The following is a 19722-nucleotide window of genomic DNA, read 5'->3' on the forward strand; positions in this document are numbered from 1 at the left end:
AGGGGGGAAGATTATTCGCGATATATTACCTCATTTCCGCAGAAGAGCTGCCGTGTGGTGTATTAGGATCCATTGCAGCGAGCCCCAATATAAACTCCTGGCTTGTTATCTCGTTATCCTTCTTTATGTCAAACGCTCTGAAAAATTGTGATATTTTCGTAGGAAAAGGCAAAGTGAAGTTTCCTTGGAATATATTTCTATATTTAGATTCCTAGCGAAATGTAACATAATATACCACTCAAAGAATTTACTAATCTGAGTTTGAAGACCGGGCTTTAGTACCCCAGAAGTTAAATAACAAACCTGAAGAAGTCAGGGGCTTGATCGGGAGGGAAACCGAACCCAGCCATGAGCTGGGTAAATATCTCCAGTGAAGCTGTGTTCTGCGCTCCACAAACTCGATCAAAGTACTCCATTATTAACGACTGTTCTGTGAAAAGTAGGTATAATTATCATAATATTATGAGTGTTTTATCGGAAATTTGTGCCTCAAATTTAACATTGAGTTAGCAAATATGCTTGTTAAAGTTTTTGTCTTTACGACTCAATTTCATTTGAGGTTACCGATATCATGAAGCGGATGTTTTAAACTGTTACGAATCAAATAATCCTGTTCAGGAAAAAATCCAATTTGGCATGCTATAGTACTGAGAGGACGTATTCATATTAGAGAAGGCGCAGTCCAGCAATTTTGTATTCGGTCCATTTATTTTTACTTTTAAAAATCTTTAGAATTTCTTTAGAACGTATAATAATTTCAATAAGCTTGTGACGTCATAATATGACTAAAATGCATGATGATTTTCTTTAAAGTTGAATTAGGACAAACGAAAGCTAGGGGTAGGTCACTGTCGGCTAGTATAAAAGTAACAAGTTCAAACGTCCGGCCGAAACATGCCTACTTCTCGTTGACAGAATCATGATAGGTATTAGGTATAATTAGTATGATAACCCCAAAAATATGGAAGCAGGGTTTTAATACCATAGAAGTTTTTATTTAAATAAAAGTGTAATTTTATACTTTGGCTTTTACTTTTCCTGCAATAATGCGACAAAATATTCGCGTTACGATAATTATTGACAGTGTAAGTTGATATTTATTTTTGAACAATTTCATTATTTCTAGTGAATTAATCAATAGGAATATTTGAAATCTGAATCCAGCCGTATCAGCGAAATCAAAAACAAATTAACCAAGTCACAGAACCGGAAACGTTTGAACACATAAAATTCATAATATATAATATATAACATCGGACAAATCTACAATTCTCAAAAACACGTACCTCGAGGCCCAAAATGAGCAGCGTCAAGTAGATACCGATGCATTTTCATCTGTATAGAAGAGTAAACTATCTTGGCATTACATCCGCACGACCGGCTCATGTGCATGCGGCATTGCTGGGGAGGCGGTGTACCTTCCACTGCTAGCAGCGAGAGCGGGTAGATCTGACCATCTGAAACATTACAAAAATTTAAATTATTAGATCAGGTTCGGATCTTCGACAATCCGCCTTGGTGATTTGGTGTTAGGAAATGTCTCTATCATGTACATTGTACAAATGTACATCCATTCTATTACTTGGATGAAGTAATAGATATTTCCATATGTTAAGGAGCAACTACTTGAACTGTAGGAAGTGTCTATTCTAGAAGTTCCAGTGTACACTAGAACAGTTCTTACTAACACCATGTTTTGTGAGAGCTGGGTAACATACCAGCGTGCTTACATTTGAACTACAAGCATGATCAATAACATTAACTTAGAGCTGGCTCTCGTGGAGGGTTTCCTAGTTCTCGTTATAAAGCTTACAAATAGGTACTCTGCCAGTGCTCGGAGCAACTCCTAGGGGTCCAACTTGAAACTTCCTTACGTTTGTAGTAATGTAGCAGCTAGAGATCTCTTCGTCAATAATATTAACCTAGAGCTCCACTATTGGGTGCTGCTCCGGTCCGTAACAACTTGTAAAAAGTCATTTTCTACCGGTTTAAGTCATTAAATTGAATACAACTATATCTAAGACCTGAATGAGAGCACAGTTATATAGTTTGTTTTTGTAAATCTTTCTGGCATTGGATGCTATTTCACGAGACAACAGTAGCCAGTAGGCTTTATATTTTTATACCGTCAATAGAGTGGCAGAGTTCTAATGTGACCCTAACTCAAACTGCACTAAATTTAGAACAATGGATCAGAATCCAGATGCGAGAGAGCTATAGGACAATTAAAGAAACAATAGAAATCAAGTTTCTATCGACTGAATGCTTATAATCTATTGCTCTTTGTTGGTAGGCTTCTACTCCTTCTGATTTGAATACTGCTGCCATTATATAGCAACTGAGTAGTATCTAATGTCATATTTTCTTTGAGATTTTCTCTTTCAAGTAAATTAAAGCGGCCATCACCCTTTCTACACCAACTCGGGGGGGGGGGGGGGGGGGGGACCAACTGTGGACAATACCTCTTCACCTCGATCAAAAACATGCCAACAAAATTGCAGTGGACACATTGTGACTTATACGTGTTCACCGTGTACCAGGTGCGTAATATTAGTATTACATTGTCTGGAACATAATATGAGACATTGAACATCAATCTTAATGAAATGCGTTATATGTACGTGACTAGTGCCCGGTTATGTGTGACCAGTTGTGTGTGAGCGGATATGTGTGACCAGTCATGTTATTCTCGTCTTATCAGTTTAAACAACAAATCCAATGAAGCGGTTTTTTTCTAATTCCTAGGGTTTTTTTCCCTGATTCAGGCGTGAAAATGAACGATGCAAATTTCGTGTCATTGTCTTAATTAGATTATGCACTATGCAGTTGTACTGAAAGTATTACCACTAAAATACCACTCATAATACTTTTAACCGATAACCATCTCCGATGATTTGTTATAAAAAGTTATCTGTTTATTTAAATGTATTAATCTAGAGATAAAACCTAATTTTTTGAAAAGATCAAAAACGATCGTATAAAACATTTACCGCACGAAAGTGATGATTAATTAGATTTCGAATGCCATGAGCCTTAATATCTAAGGCTTCAACAGTTAAAAGTACAGCGTTTTTACAGTATTATTTTTCGAAAGATTTACGGACTTGATTAGTGAATTACTGATAACAATGACCCCCAAAATCGGTGTCCGTCTTCGCTGGCTTGCAGATCTGAATTCTGATGGGGAGCTGAAACATGACAGCCTTTAACCAACGAGATTCCAGCCTTGCAAGGGTCACTGTCACGTGCCCAAACAAACAACTCCTCAAAATAATCCACATCTGTTGCTTAACCTTAAATATTGTATTATATTATCTATTGCTAAATTAATAGGTATCGTTTTTAGTTGTGTCATTTCATTTCCAATGTTACACTTTGTAGGAACTGATATTAACCGAGTTTCTGATTCAGGATGTTACTGAAGATAGTAATGAAAATGTTTTAACACCTCAGTACTGTGTTTTACTACAGCTCAACCTGCTCAGTCTGACTATTTGGGAATTTAAACACTTGATATTTGTACTACAATCATGACGGCAGTGGAAGAGGGAAGTGAATTATCTGGAGACATAGGAATGACCCAACCCTGTGTGCTACCCCCAAGAAAACATAAGAACTCTAAGAGAACACTCTCAAAGAACTTTTCGGATTATTCACCATCTCAACAGCTTAGTATACACCGGTTAAGACTATGGTTCCTCAGGAATTGCCGCTACTTGAAGCGTCCTCCCCCCTCCCTACGATCTAAAGGAGCTACTATCGTAGAATCACCGGAGATGTTCCGTAACCTGTCCATCTTAGAGTCACAGAACCTAGAGTTGGCTATCAAAGCCAAAGATCTCCAGATCAACGAACTCAGAGGTACAATCAGTAGCGATGAACCGCAACTAACACTACCACCAAACGACGTGAAGAGCCTGAAGAAACACTACATTTCTAAAATAGAGTTCTACAGAAGCCAAAACAACAACAAGTGGAAACACTGGCCCAACAAGACCAAAGCTCTCCTCCAAACTTTACTGACACAGACTAAGAAAAGGAGGAATTTCAAAAAGCGACAACACCGGAACGACAGGAAAGTTGAACGTGACGCCAAAAGAGCACTGGATACAGGAAGTGTTGTAGTGTTGGTTAACGAAGACATACCTGCTGGGGCACTGGCACTGTTAGGAAAAGGACTAGGCTATATCCCAACCCCAACTCGGGATAACATCGACTTGAGACTTGACATGAAGCTCGTCACCAACAAAATACTGAACTATTCTAATAGAGTACTTTCCGGAGAGACAGGATTACCTAACATAAGTAACCTCCCCGCCAAACTCCGTAGAAAAAACTACTCTACAGCAAAACCAAGCAATGAACAAGCAGTCAATACAGCAGTGGACACAATGAGACGAGAACTCGACATCAAATTGAAGACTGCCGGAAGCCCACCTAAGCCCACCAACTTATCCTCTTCTGAGATAAAAGGACTCAAATGGTTGGAACAGCGCATTAAAGATGGGACAATAGCCATCACTAAGGCAGACAAGGGTGGTGCAACCCTTATTATCGACCCTGACCTCATCAAGCAACGGACACTGGAGAAACTGGAAAATCAGGAACTATATGAAAAGTTGGACTGTGACCCTACCCAACAGCTGTATGAGAAACTCTTCAAGCACTGGGTACAGGGAAAAGAAGAAGGACTGATATTAGCAAGGGATGCGAAAGAAGTGATGGGTGTTTCTGACAACACCAGAGCAGACCAAACTGGACCCACAAACCGCCCCAGTACCCTCCCTCACTATCGCCCCGGCCAGCCGTATTTCTACCCTGCTTTTAAAATTCATAAGCTGAAGAAAGAAGAACTCATACCAGGGGCCAAACCACCAGCAAGACTCATTACCGCCCTCCACGAAGGAGCCAGCAGACGACCGGATGTCTTCCTAGCTGATAAATACCTACGTCAACTAGAAAGGGATTTTTGCGAAGACCTTCTTATTGATAATAGAGACGCCTTAGTCTGGCTCGACAACATCAACAATACCCTGGACACAGAACTCAAAAGCAACATTAAAGCATTCACATTTGATTACAAAGCTTTATATGATTCATTGAGTCCCCACCTCACACTCCAAGCTTTGAAGGTGGCCATGGAAGAAAAGAGACCAGAATGGTCCGCCAAATTTAAGGAGTGGTTGATAAGAAGTGTTGAACTCAGCTATGAGTCGTCTATAGGCAAATTTAACGGAGAGTGGTACAGACAAAAACGAGGAGTACCGACAGGAGGCAGTATCTGTGTACAACTTGCAAACATAGCAGTATACCATGTCATGCGTGAGCAAGTCTATTCAGACACGGAACTAATGGAACCTGTAAAATCGGTCAAGAGATACATAGACGACGGCTGTGGAGTATTCCATGGTACGAAAAGACAGTTTTCAAAATTCATCGCGACTGTCAATACAAGGCTAGCAGAACTTGGCCTCCACATTGATGAGAACATCATAGAAGATAACAATGTTTATGTGGCGTTCTTAGACATAAAATTTTGTTTCGACACCGCAGGTGATCTTCAGACAGACCTCCATGTTAAAGAGACTGATGCTCGCTCTTACCTGTACTTCGGTTCCCACCACCCGAACCATACATTCAGCAGCATAGTCTATAGTGCATGCCTGAGACTCCGGCGAATCATCAATGATAACGACAGACTCCGAAAACAAATTGATGAATTAAAAACCTTTTTCTTCCAATCCAACTACCCTAAAACTATGGTAGATAACATCAGTGAAAAAGTCAAAGGCTTTGAAAGATGCCTCAAACCACTGGACAACTCAAACAGCAGTGTCCTGGTCCCAAAGTCTCCAGAACCAGCAGTCCGCGTTATTTCAACATTTGGCAGCGATCAAGAGTTAGTAGAATCGGTAAAAAGATTGGAACCAGAACTCAGTAGAACCAGGAGCTTCTCAGGATTATCTGGTTCCCATACAAGTGGAAACACCCCAGGCTCCCCAATATCATCTAGAGCCGGTACATCACGCCCTATCTTCAAATTCGTCAGACGTACTGGAACATCATTTAGAAGGAAGTTAGTCAAAGCAAAACAGTTTGCGGATGACTTAACCCAACCTCACACAAGACCATGTGGGGGCAGACACTGCGGTACCTGTAACATCATATCTCCACATCCATCAATAACAGTCAATGGACAGCGAGCCAAAGCAGTGTCTGGTACATGTGTCAGCTACAATGTTGTATACATCTTCAGTTGCCAACTTTGTAATATGTGTTATGTAGGAAGAACGGTGCAGCCCCTAAGGGCACGAGTAAACGAACATCGCGCCCATTACTACAAACTCATTTCGGACAATACGTTTGTCCCTGAAGAAAACGACGACGGATTCAGCTTGGGTAAACACCTTGTAGAAGTTCATAACATGAAACAACGTGACAATTTCAACCAGGCTTATAAAGTGTCAATTCTCAGTAATAGTAGTCCAAGAACTCTAGAAGTAGATGAACACCGTTATATTCAGAAACTAAGAACTATACGTCCATTGGGGCTCAATGCCGTGGACCCGTTTGGGATTCCATTATTGGATTTATCTTAAAGGTTTTCCATTGCATTGGGGCACAAAAGTTATGTTTTAAAAAATATTCATAGGTATCGTTTTTAGTTGTGTCATTTCATTTCCAATGTTACACTTTGTAGGAACTGATATTAACCGAGTTTCTGATTCAGGATGTTACTGAAGATAGTAATGAAAATGTTTTAACACCTCAGTACTGTGTTTTACTACAGCTCAACCTGCTCAGTCTGACTATTTGGGAATTTAAACGCTAAATTAAAGATATTTGAAATTAAATCATCGATTTTATCAGTTTAATCCTGCTTCGAGAGATTGACAAATTAGTAAATTACATTTGTCTGGAAAGTTATAAATAAATTCTAACATTTATTACAGGCTTTGACATTAAATATACCCAACGAAGTTGTACATTCAAGTCATTCAAGCGAGACTTATAATGGAAATATCAAGATTTTGCACTTCTATATCAGATCAGAATTTATGGACAGTTAATAGTATGGACAATTTTGTATCGGTTCAAATATTAGGAATATAATTAAAAGTTATGGTGGAAATAAAATGTTTTTAGGGTATTTTAAAAACATTTTACAGTTGATAATTCTCTCACTGAGTAAAGCAGTTTATTCCAAATTTTTGGTCCACGAAACATAAATGCAGCATCCGTTCGTCTGAAATGTGGTGCAGGAGGAACTTTCAGCAAATAAAAGTCATCATCTAGTCTGGATAGTTAAAAGTGCGTTTAAACATATTATGTATTAATTAGGCGCATTCAGTATTAATTACGTCACTAAAACGCCCAATATGAACAGCGACACGAACCTTGGGAGATATATTCGGCAAATTGTAGGGGTTCAGGTTTTCTGAGGGCACACATTTTGATCTCTGATAGTTTCATCCATTTTTTCTTCACAACTACTTCTGATACGGGATATTCTGTTGTGTCTGCTGGTTGCTGGGAGAAATTCACTTTTATTAACTAACCCAAAATAAACAGTCAAAATAATTAAACAAGGTAATAATTTAAGATCCCGATATATAATAACGGAAGTATAGACCTAGATTCTGGTAGGGGCCGGAGGTGAGGCATATTTTTGTACACATGAAAGAAATTAACCAATCACGTTCCATTATTGACCATTCAAACCCCAGAATCACTGTCACGTGTCAAACACAATATACCTCACCAGTCGCCTTCCCACCACAATTTACATATAATAATGTTGCGTGTTTCACTTATTATCATTTATATCATTTAAGCTCAAATTATAATCGTAGCTTAAATGTTAAATAGCATATTAATATGATACCATAAAGTTTACATTTAGTTGAAGCTTTACCGAAAATTTAAAAGCAATAACAGAAAAGACGATGTCTAAATTTTCAATAAAAATTCTAAAGTCATGTATCGTAACTTTGAGTTGAAAACATGGAGATGGATAAGGGGAACACTTACTGCGTAGAAGATTGTTCTGAAACGAGCCTGATCATTGGCGACTAAAGTGTGTTCCAGCCTCAATACTCCCTTTAGATTCACGTTGATACCACCGTCCTGCAATTTATTCAAATTACTCATGTCCTAGGGTAATCAGCCCTATTTGGAATAGATAACCGTCGTCCTGCCATGGACTCTTGTCTCTTACCATAGCCCCAACGCTATGGTACTACTCAACAGGGGTTGGAGCCTCGAGGTTCTGGCTCTGGGGCGGTGCATTGTTAAAGACCCGTTTATGCGAGATTTTTTGTAACACAAAGAAATTAGTCAAAGTAGGTACCCGGACCATTGACAAAATAATGCTTTATGCATGAGCATTGCAAGCGGCGGGGGTTCCTGCTTTATTTTGGCAAGCAAACGTTGCTTACTCCCCTTATGTCATTAGAAAAACGATGCACATTATCCTCGATTATAATTATATTGACGCCACGAACTTGTGATAGCTGGGCCTTTGGTTTTATTTCTATAACGATCTTTACATTTGTGCTACGCAAGGTGTAGTGAATTCTTGAAATATACGTTTTGATTTTATTCCGACTTGTTTCTAGCTTTGCTCATAGCAAAGCAACCAGTGCAGTGACCTCATATCACGAGTGGCTGCTGCTGGAAAAGCAGAAAATTCGTTGACATTTGAGATAGGGCATGATCACAGTTAGTCGGACTGTAAACACTATCGTATTGTGTAAGTTCAAAATCCGGCAAACCGGAAAATAGATAGATATCCGACTGTTTCCGGTCCGGCAGCCAAAACCCCAAACGGCAAACCAGTCGGTTTCTATTCTCAATTAGTATCATAAAACTATGCGCTTTTAGCTTACCAATATTACAATACAACTGAATGTTCAAGTTCTATAAATTTTGTGCGATCGCGATGTAAAGTCAGTAAGACAATGTGTTACGCCTTCTGGTCCTTTTACGATATGTTTTCTAATCAAAAATGTTAACAAGAAACGTTTGTATTGTTGTTATATCTGTTTACACTCTTCACTAAGCCTCTACAATTGCAGAACTAGAAAATGACAGTTTGTAAAGTGTCGTGGATGGTAATCTTCTTGTTTGCTTCTCTCACAGGTAATCCTCTATATATATCTTCTTATCTCTATTTTACGATTAAATATTATTACATAATTACCCTGTCTCCGTTTAACGAGTCCCAACTCTCTTTCCTCAAGTAAAGTACCCATTAATAGTTATCGCAAACATGAAATAGCACTGATTACTGAGTGCAGTGGACTAAAAGTTATGACTTTCCACAAATCAGGGAATGTTCTAGATGGCAGAATCTCACTCACTCCCAAATCTCGTAGGTATATATTATATAACTTTATTCAAATCAAAAATAGAACATAAAGAACATCTTGATGACCTGATAAGTCACCAAGAGAAAAATAACACAGAATAAACTAAGTCATGCTTAACTCTCTCCATGCTTTTCTATATGTTGCTAAAAGTCTTAAATGGTATAAATCGTCTGTATTTACAAGTCTAAAGTTTTTGTCACTTAAATCGTTCAAAATAGTTTTTAACAAGTTTGACTGGTGTCGTCCGACTCTACCTCTCATCAAACTCTGACTCTCTACAGCAAAATGTAAGGCAAGCTGGGCAGGTGAGTTATTATCACTGCGGAGGATGTGACCGAGCATTCTCCACCGTGCACGAGCAACACGCTCACTTAGTGGAACAACTTCGCAGCGTTTGTATAGAGTCACATTTCGTATGACATTAGGGTAGGTCATGCCGATGATCGTACGGAGATGATTCCTGTGGCAGACATCAAGTTTTTGAAGGAGTTGTTTAGATGTTGCCCAACTGTTGCAATTATACATCAGTATTGAAACAACTTGTGCTTCATATATCTTGAGTCGAATCTTCAAGGGTATACGTCTACCTTGTTCCCAGACTTTTTTGTAGTTCTGAAAAGCAATGTTAGCAAGTATACATCGTCTCTTGACATCTTCGATGCTACACAACTTAGAGCCTAAAGAGATAGATGACCTCCAAGGTTCTCTACCTCTGAGTGTCTCTCCTTTGTTATCGACCTCGTTCTTGCCGGCCAGATAGAAGTGGGTGAACTCGGTTTTTGACTCATTGACAAAAAGATTCCACTCTTCCAATATCTCTTTACATATTGGCAACAAAGACTCCAAATTGCTTTTATCCTCATCAGTAAAATCAACATCATCTGCGTACTCCCACTCGAGGGGTAACAGATTCTCAGCTATGGGAGGGTTAGGTCTTAGATAGGACATAACAGCACGCAGGTGGTAAAGTGCTGCTGCCAGATATAGAGTGAACAAGTTTCCAGACAAACTGTCGCCTTGAAAAGCTCCAATCGTGACAATAAACTCTCCCGATATTGTTGAGTTCACTTTGATCTTCAGTTTAGTATTTGCGAGCAAATACCTTACCAGTCGAATGTCATCCTCACTACAACCAGCATCAGCTAAAATGTCAAGTAATACCGACCTCTTTATGGTATCAAAAGCAGAGGACATGTCAATGCCCATCTTATGAAGAGACCAGCGTTTTTCCTTGACAACTGAAACTAGTATTCGCTGGGTCCAAACGATATTTGCACAACTATGGCCAGGTTTATAGGCATTCTGCCAAGGACCAGTGTACTGAGATACTTGCCTTTGGATGCGCTTTAAGACTATCATGGACAATATCTTTCTAGTACCGTTTAGTAGGCAAAGTGGGCGCAAACTCTTAGGGGGGCCTAGTGGCTTTCCAGGTTTTTGGAGCGGAGTAAGGTATCCCTCTGTGAAAGAAGGTACATGTTCATGGAGCTCAAAGGATCGATTAGTAAGTTGTGCAAATGTGGAAAAAAATATTTCAGGAGAGTGTTTGAGGAACTCGTTTGGGATCCCATCTGGTCCAACAGCTTTACCGTTCTTGAGTTTCTTGGCCGCAAGCTCAACTTCAAACGCTGTAATGGGGTTTTGAAGGGGCCTAGGGTTATCTGTGAACGGTTCTAGTGGTGGTTCACTGTCAGGTCCAGTGTAGTGTTCTTCGAAGTACTGGCGAATGATTTCAGCCTTGTCTCGTTCATTATCTACCAGTTGGTTGTCAGTGTTGAAAACAGACACAGAGCCCGCACCCGTTTTCTGTTTGCCTGATAGTTGACGAGCAGCTTCAAACATTCTCCGTCCTTCGTCTATGGTGGCTATAGAGTCAGCTAGGCTGTTTGCTAACTCAACTCTCAATTTTTTCAACCGTTTAGTAATGTCGTTTGAGAGCCTGTTGATATTAGCTCTGAGAGCTGTCCTGTCTCTGTATTCGTTGTTGTTCAGTTGTTGTAAAAGTTGTTTCCTTTCTTCAGACATGCTAACAACTTGACTGTCAGAGGAATGATTCATCTTTCGCTGTGGCTCGCGAAAACCCACAGTGGAAACAGCAGCTTCTTTAACTACACCAAAAAGCATATCAAATTGCTGTTCCGTGTTGTTGGAGGTAAAGTCAGGATCTGATACAGTTTGCTCAAGTTTCTGATGAAGTTCTTGCTGATATTGTTGTTGAACTTGTTTGCTTCCAATCAAGGTTGTTGTGTTATAACTCTTCTGAAATGCTCTGCTCTCCCCGTACAACTTGAAGCGCTGCGAAAAATCTGCCTTGGCAACAACAAGTTTGTGGTCACTGCGGTGCGTTGTACCTGCATATGACCTGGCATCAGTTAGCAGTGCCTTGCTTCTGGACTTGCAGAGTATGAAGTCAATCTGTTGAAATAAGGTTTACTTTTCCTGGTTGCTCGATCCCGAATCCAACCAGTCCGTGTGGTAATGTGTCTGCTGTTATGGGAGAATGAAGTGTTGGCAGCAAACAGGCCATTAGCAGTGAGAAAGTGTAGCAACCGTTCACCGTTTTCATTCCTCCTCCCAACACCATGTCTACCAATATTCACATGTAAACCATTTTCTACATCAACAGGGCTTCTTTTGCCAAGTTTGGCATTAAAGTTGCCTAACATCCATACTTCAAATCTAGCAGGAACACTGATAGCCTCGAGTAGCTCATCATAAAATTGGGTTGCTAATCGGGGATTCTGAACTAATTTGGGATTCGTAGGGCTGTAACAATTAACAATTCTGATATGACAAGGTGGTTGATCCACCCTTTTAGCTCTTAAATTAAAGTCCATATAAACAACTCTGTCACTGATCTGATGATGAGATACTATACATTCCAAAAAACGCTTGTTAACAATAAACCCAAGTCCACCGTGTCTATCGTGTCTCTGATCAAACAAAAACAATCGATGATGTCCGGGGAGTGTTGTTTCCAAGTATTCACGTGTCTTGGTCTCCTGAAGTGCTAAAATGTCTAAGTTATATCTGTCAATGTCCTCTGCAACAAAGTGTTGCCTGTATGTGGTCGATAGACCGCAAACATTCCATGTCCCAAAATTGAGTGTCGTAGCCATGATGAAAAGAGTTGCGTAGACTAGGAATCCTGTGATCTTCCTCGAGGCGTTAAACGTACTGACTTTTGCAGTCATGCGGACCCGTTACAGTCACACACCATCCTAACGTAGGTATAAGATGGCAGAATCCAAGTCCTTATTATATAATTACCCTGCCTCTGTTTAACGAGTCCCAACTCTCTTTCCTCAAGTAAAGTACCCATTAATAGTTATCGCAAACATGAAATAGCACAGTGGACTAAAAGTTATGACTTTCCACACATCAGGGAATGTTCTAGATGGCAGAATCTCACTCACTCCCAAATCTCGTAGGTATAACAAGAGGTGTCGAAGAAGGCACACAGCCGATCAAAACATGGTGTGAATACCCAGGGATATACCTCCAAGGAGATATTTCACCACCCAACAGATATGGATCACTACTCCAGGCTAAAGTGGAGTGCCTTAAAAGATATCCTAGTAGGGTTTATTTCATCTGTTGAATTCGTACACAAACCGAATATAAATATTTGCGTTTCTACTATATTATAATTCATGTAAATAATATTAATACTGATTACCAGTGACAGATTATACCGCTCTCGAATTGTAATAATTCTCAATTAATTGCGTTAATTTGCCATATTATATAATAGCTACCATTGTCAGAATGTCGGGGTATAACGTACGAAGCCGAATCGACAAATTCCTTGAAGTACAAACTACGACCGTTTGGTCCCCCTTACAATACTACCAGAGGCGACAAATTATGGAAAATATGCTATGAAACAGCAGGTTAGAAATGAGGGAGTTTTCTGAGCTATGTTAAGCATGTAAGAAAATCATGGTGTTTTTAAAAAATTAGTCTATATCTATGAATTTTTTGCCAGCTATCATTCACCTCCTAGTCTCTCAACAATTTACTTTACTATGCTACACTGAGAAAGTGAGAATGATATCTGAGCAGGTAATATTTGTGATTCTGTTACTATAAACTATGGAATTAAACAGGGGATATAATTTAAAGCTTTCAACTTTTGACGTAAAAATCACTCTTATCTTAATTTTTTAAGTCGATGAAATTTCAGAGTGTATAAAACAGTACAGAGGCACACTAGCAGTCACCAAATCCGGGAGACTATGCCAGAAATGGGACGCACAAACTCCCAATAAGCATATCTTCACTGCTGAAAAGTAATTAAAAACTTATTTTGATTTGCAGTTAATGCTTTAATGGTTTGGAAGAGTTGCTACCTAAGGAATTAGCAATTTTACTGATCACGGAAATCATCACATTAGAATCCAAGTTATACTATGATACATTAGATTCTTAGCCTTAATGATTGAATCATGGCGCATAAGCTGCCAATTTTTCTTTAATTTCTCAGTTTTTTGTCTTTAGAAATTTACCCCACAGTCACATCAACATATTCCCAGCTTTCCCACTGAAGGTATGGAAGAGAACTATTGTCGTAACCCTGGATACGAGTAAGCTTTTCACTAATTTTGCTCTATTTTACTTTTATTAATATGCTTATTACTTATTAATAGAAACGGTGCCACTTTTAAATTTTTCTCCCGTTATAAATAATGTATAATATAATTGAAACACTGAACATTTCAATTCACATTCTGCGCCGCTCATGATTGAGATTGAACAACGACTAATAAAGATCATTGTTTTTCATTAAGTTCATTTTTCCAACTACAATCTACATACAATATGATAGCTGACAAACCACATCCTACACAGAGAAACAGGTCTATGGTGTTACAATAGCGAGGGTAAACAACCAAGATGGGAATACTGTGAGACACTATGTGATCGCGCAAGTGGGTTTATTTTATTATCATATTTTCTGTCACCGAATAAACAATCCCTAATATTTTTCCATCTACCCAATTAGCAGTCCTGGCCGAGTGGCTCAGTTGAGTAGTCTACCTGCTTGTTAATCGCGAGGTACCAGGTTCGATTCCCAGCTTCCCGGTTAAATAGAAAGCATGGTACACACTACCTTAACCGTCGCTGGCCAAATGAATAATTGAATCCTTCGGCTTTCTGTTATTGGCTGGTTCTACTTGTGTACCATTGTGGCTGTTGGAATGTCCGAAGTAAAATAAGTGTTAGATTTAAATTTTTTAAAGCACAAGGGTGCTTGTGCAGATTCACATCAACACATTGCCTATTTTTGACCCTATCGATTTCCAATCGTAAGTTGAGACTAACTTTGAAAACTTTAATAAGCCCCGATAAATTTAATCGTCAGAAGTCGTGAAAGTTACCTTCAGTTAAGGGGGGGTTCACCCTGATTTTATTGTGAAACTTGGTTTCGAGATAGCAGTTAACCAACAAACTAGGACCAGTGACCGAACTTTTGAGGGGGTCCCGGACCCCAACCGCCAAACGGTGCCCGCGGGGCAGCCACGCCCATACTTGGTCCAAATTAGGCCCAATTTAGCCAAATACCCTGAACATGCCCAAAATCCAGATTTTATGTGCTCTACTTGTAGCTAGTGGTCCCCTGAACTCGTATATGAATTTTCATCAAGATTGGACAAAAAATGACTGAGTTATGAGCAAAAAACCATATGACCATATTTGGGCATACGCACCAAATTTGATCGAATTTGGCCCATAAATTGGTCAAATATCAATATTTTTCAATGAAACCAACTTTATATGAAAGTTAAGCCTATACTACACATTATCTATGATTATCAGCTCAGTATCTACCTAACTGTGGATTCTGTGTTCAAATAATCGCAAAAAATGAACAAAATTGCCCATATCTCAGTTCGCGATATTTGCAAAACTGATTTCGCTCAAAACAATAGAACTCAATAGGGTTTCAATATTTTTACATGAAATTTTCAGAATCAACGTAGAATCGCATTTCGACCTTAAGTTTTGTATTGGAATTTTGAGTTAGGCCTTTAAAAAAATTTGGCGGCCAAATTCCAAAATTTGCAATGCGAAATTCATTTTTAACTCTTTGACAGTGACTCCTTAACTTAGATGTTATATAGCAGTATAAAGACCCAATTTCTAATATCGATGGCCTGCTAAGTAAAGGAAAATCCAAGAGATCTCATTCGGCCCGGACATCGCAGCTTTATTGAAGCCGAAACCGGATATTTAAGCCGGAAACGGATTCGGCCGGATACCCGGTCAGTTCCTTAATTGTATAAATTAATCATAGCGTAATTTGAATTAAAACATTGTTGAATAATTAGTATTATCTTATTACTTGATTAATATTCTTACATAATTGCAAATTTTATATTTAATGTTCAAATTTTGTTGATATCATAAATAGTTTGTAATATTATTGCGACTATAGCACAATAAGATTATTAAACTGTTCAGGAATACTGATGTGCCTAAATTTACAATTTTAATCAATGAATTGCATTGAGGGTTTTAATGCTAGTATAATCCATGTCCATTGTCCAATTGATTATATATATAACTAAGTTAGATATGGCTAATATTCTGATTATAATCACAAATTTTATTTCGAAAAAGTTGAGTTTACCAAATCTAGATGAACAGACCCTTATTGTCGTGTCAGACCCCCACGGCCCACATTCCTAATTATGGTACAATGGTTCAGAGCTTCAGATATTATTATGTAATATGTCACGGCACTACTACTAAAGCACCACTGTGTAGGCTTCCTGGCGCCGTGCCAATCACTTGTCTCACTTATTATCAGACATATCAGTTAGTATGGATTATTCTTGTATAACTGCAGAATCGCAAATATCTGAAATCCAAAAATAAAAACAGACCTTTGCCGCGACAAAATCATGCGGCTATTAGTACTAAGTAATATTACATAAGACAATAAATAAGCCAATTACCTCGCGGCACTTTCTGATAGCAGCATCCTGCAGAGTCTCACCCTCATGTACCCGTCCTGCTGGTAACCACCAACCAGTAGCGTCAGCGCTGGTGTAGAGGTCAAATCATGGAAATGTCAAAATAAACACAAGTAGAATTGTATTTTATTGTAATATCTTGTGAATTATATCTGTGATAAGTAGGAGTTGTTTATAATATGTTTTCAGATACTTCCGCCAATAGGTGCCGTTATAAGGTCGAAACTCTGTAATTCATACACTTTTCCGGGCCCTGCTGACCGAACTATGATTGAAGTGAAACTGAAGTAGTTGACATAACAATTAGTTTGTTTGTCAGTACTTGAGGTGTTGATATTATCAGACTTTGCCAAAGCAGCTCCCCTACTAAAAGTGTTTAAACTAAAGAAAACCTACTAATATTTTAAAATAATAATTCCACATTGTTGGCTTAAAGAGTCTTAAAACTGTAAATTTAGTAGGGTCACGTACTTTGCTACTGGTAATTTGCCAGACTGTTTTGACACGTGACAACACTGATTGGTCAACACTGCAAGCTGATTGGTTAATTGATATGTCAGAAAAAAAATAAGGTTCACTTTCCCACCAGTATACAGATCTATATACTACACACTGATAACACACAGAGTGGATCGTGACATGAGGGAATACGTAACCATACCAGGACACACTGTAAGTTGTGTTAATTAAGTCACACATAACATATTTTATATTATATTTGAAACTTGATATAGTGGTCTCAGCAACCAACTAACACCTAGCCTAGTAGGTAAAGTGTGGTAGGTACTTGTCGTTCTGAGTGTGCGTGAAATGTGTAGTTACAGGGTCTCAGATAAAGTATAGCTTGTGACTAATTAATTGCCTAATTGACGCAATTAACACCCGATTATAAACTGCACGCAGGATGGAATACCATTCTGCACATTGTAACTAAAACTAAATTGCTGTTATTAGCAGGAATATAATAAATACTATGTCCCTCATAACTTGAGTACAATTTTACAGGAGTTTAGCACAAAGCACTTAGTTTATGATAATACACATCACACGCTGCTAACCGCTGGACTAGGAGGAAGGTATCGTCTCTTTGTTGCACTAGAATCAGAACAATGTTGACAGTCTGAAAAGTACATTGAACTGTTGATTGCTTGCCTCCTTCCGAGCCTGCTGGTGTGTTCTTCGTCCGATTGGCATTTTCCGGCATTGCTAAAAGCATGATTTATTATGAGGGTGTTTGGTGGATTATATAGCTTATCAATCATCATCATGCTTATTGAACAAGTAGCTATACTAGAGACAAAAATACAGTATGAAAAATATCGGCAGTATTCTAAAAATAAATGTTGATAATGTTGATAGCACATTATTACCATTGAACAGCGAAAATATTTGTTTCATCGTTTGTGCAATGTTCTACAGAAAATGTTTCGAATTGTAACTTTATATGGACATGTTCATTTGAATAATATTGGTAAATAATATTAGTAACCCTATTGAAAGACACGGTGTAGTTGGTTAACTTTGTCACACCAAGAAATTGTATTAACCCTTGTTGGTTAGGATAATCGTCTCATCCTCAAGGCAAACTTTATCGTATAACAAACAATATCTTAATCAGGTTCAATAGCATATGCATATCGCCTAAATAAGGCTGGCACAAAAATGTAACATTGTCACACTATAAACATGTGACGGAATAAATATGGAACACTTGCTGCCGTTTTTGAGTGTCCAGTTGACAGGATGGGTATGACAATTACCTACATACTCAACGACTTTTTCGTTGAATAGTTCCCCAGGTTAATTCCGTCACATATTTAAGAAAATTTCGGAAAATTTTTGAGGAATGTTTAGGGCACCCTGACATTTGACAAGGAATGCTGAGTAGTGTAACATTATTTGATGACCTGGGTATGTTGGGAATTGTTAACATATCACATAGTTTCGAGCAAATAAAAACACAGTTTTACTCTTGATGATATCTCAACATGTGTGAAATTGAGCAAACATTGATATATACCAATTACTGGCTCAATCATTTTAATATAATTATATTACGTTCAATGGAACACTATAACAATTACACACCAATACAATCTATTACGTCATAATAGGGCAAGCAATGTTAATTACGTCACATAAGTGATTGTAGAATTAAGATACATTTTCGTTCACATTGACAGTTCTTATTATAGTTTGAATTGATTAAGATAGGGATCATAGCCGAATATAGCCACACTACTTGATATTGTTGGTGCAGGGAAAGTTCATTTTGTCACATTTTTAGTGATTTCGAAAAACTGTCATTTGCATTTTTGTGACAATGTAAACATCAACTGCCTTTAACTTGAATCAACTGCATCGTCTTTAAAACGTTGTCCTTTAACCAATGTTCTATTAGATTAACTTAACTTTGGCATCTCTCGATCTCCTGGCGGTTTTCCAGGAGGGACTATATTCAAATCAAATCAATGCCCTGAAAATGTGCCTGGACAATGGTCATATTGGTATACAAATGACTAGATTCAAATCTACATTAAACCATGTCAAAGAGAGACAGGCTAGGTGAGATGGACAATAGATTTGGAAACTAGATCTGTAGTCCATCTAATTTGAATGACAAAAGTTCAATACTGGCAATTACTATTTTCGATCATATTTACCACTCTTGTCATATCCACACCACTTTGAGGTATCAAAACTTGCAACGACAACTTAAATTGTTAGACTGTGTCCAATCCTTTAAGTCAGTGTGGTTTCTTCTTGATAAGTTGATATAAACATGCATTCAGACATCACAGACCATTGATGTGAAATATGTGGGTACATGTTTTAGGTCTCTTAGGTCATACAATATGAACTGTAGAAGGATTTAATTTAAAGATTTGTACAGTTCAATACCTTTTCTTCTAATTACATTACAGGTCAATGTTTTTTCAAAACCTAAATTTGGTTAATTTTCATCCTTGACCCTCTTCTTCCACAATAAGGGGCCATAATTTTTAAATTATGTAACAGTATAGAATTATTATTATTATTATTCTTCTGATGAAATGTGTGATCTAAACTTCTAAATCTAGGAATTTAGGAGTGTATAATGTAGATTGTAGATGGAGGCAGAGTACGTGAGTGCACGATTAATAGACATATAAATCCCATGAGATGTAGATATTAAACTGTCTCAAAAGTGCAAAATACATTACAACCCTATTAAATGCTTGAACAAACTTTTGCATTGGTCATTGAAAAATATAACCTAAACTAAACCTTATCATCCAAAATTGTCTCCTGTTGGAGAAGATTTAATTTATGATTTAACACATTAATAAGACAGATTCTACATGAGCAAGGATTAAATCCTAGAATGATTT

At 38.1% G+C, this 19722-nt stretch overlaps 1 protein-coding gene across 2 annotated transcripts in view; it reads right to left on the reverse strand.

Moving 5' to 3' along the window:
• LOC134812734 (uncharacterized) overlaps positions 1–17568 on the reverse strand; it is a 29821-nt gene extending 12253 nt beyond the window's left edge. For both annotated transcript variants that reach the window (XR_010159948.1, XM_063820274.1), the window contains exons 1-7: positions 17410–17568; positions 16334–16421; positions 8032–8127; positions 7398–7530; positions 1287–1457; positions 304–430; positions 30–137 (exon numbers count right to left, since the gene is read on the reverse strand). Coding sequence is in view for 1 of the 2 variants with exons in the window: in XM_063820274.1 (XP_063676344.1) it covers positions 30–137; positions 304–430; positions 1287–1457; positions 7398–7530; positions 8032–8127; positions 16334–16421; positions 17410–17567 (881 nt within the window). In the remaining variant the exon portion in view is untranslated. The remainder of the gene's footprint in view (positions 1–29; positions 138–303; positions 431–1286; positions 1458–7397; positions 7531–8031; positions 8128–16333; positions 16422–17409) is intronic.
• Between the last annotated feature and the right edge of the window lie 2154 nt (positions 17569–19722).

This window comes from Bolinopsis microptera, chromosome 3 (assembly GCF_026151205.1).
Source record: "Bolinopsis microptera isolate Bmic1 chromosome 3, MBARI_Bmic_1.0, whole genome shotgun sequence".
NCBI classification, from domain to species: Eukaryota; Metazoa; Ctenophora; class Tentaculata; order Lobata; family Bolinopsidae; genus Bolinopsis; species Bolinopsis microptera.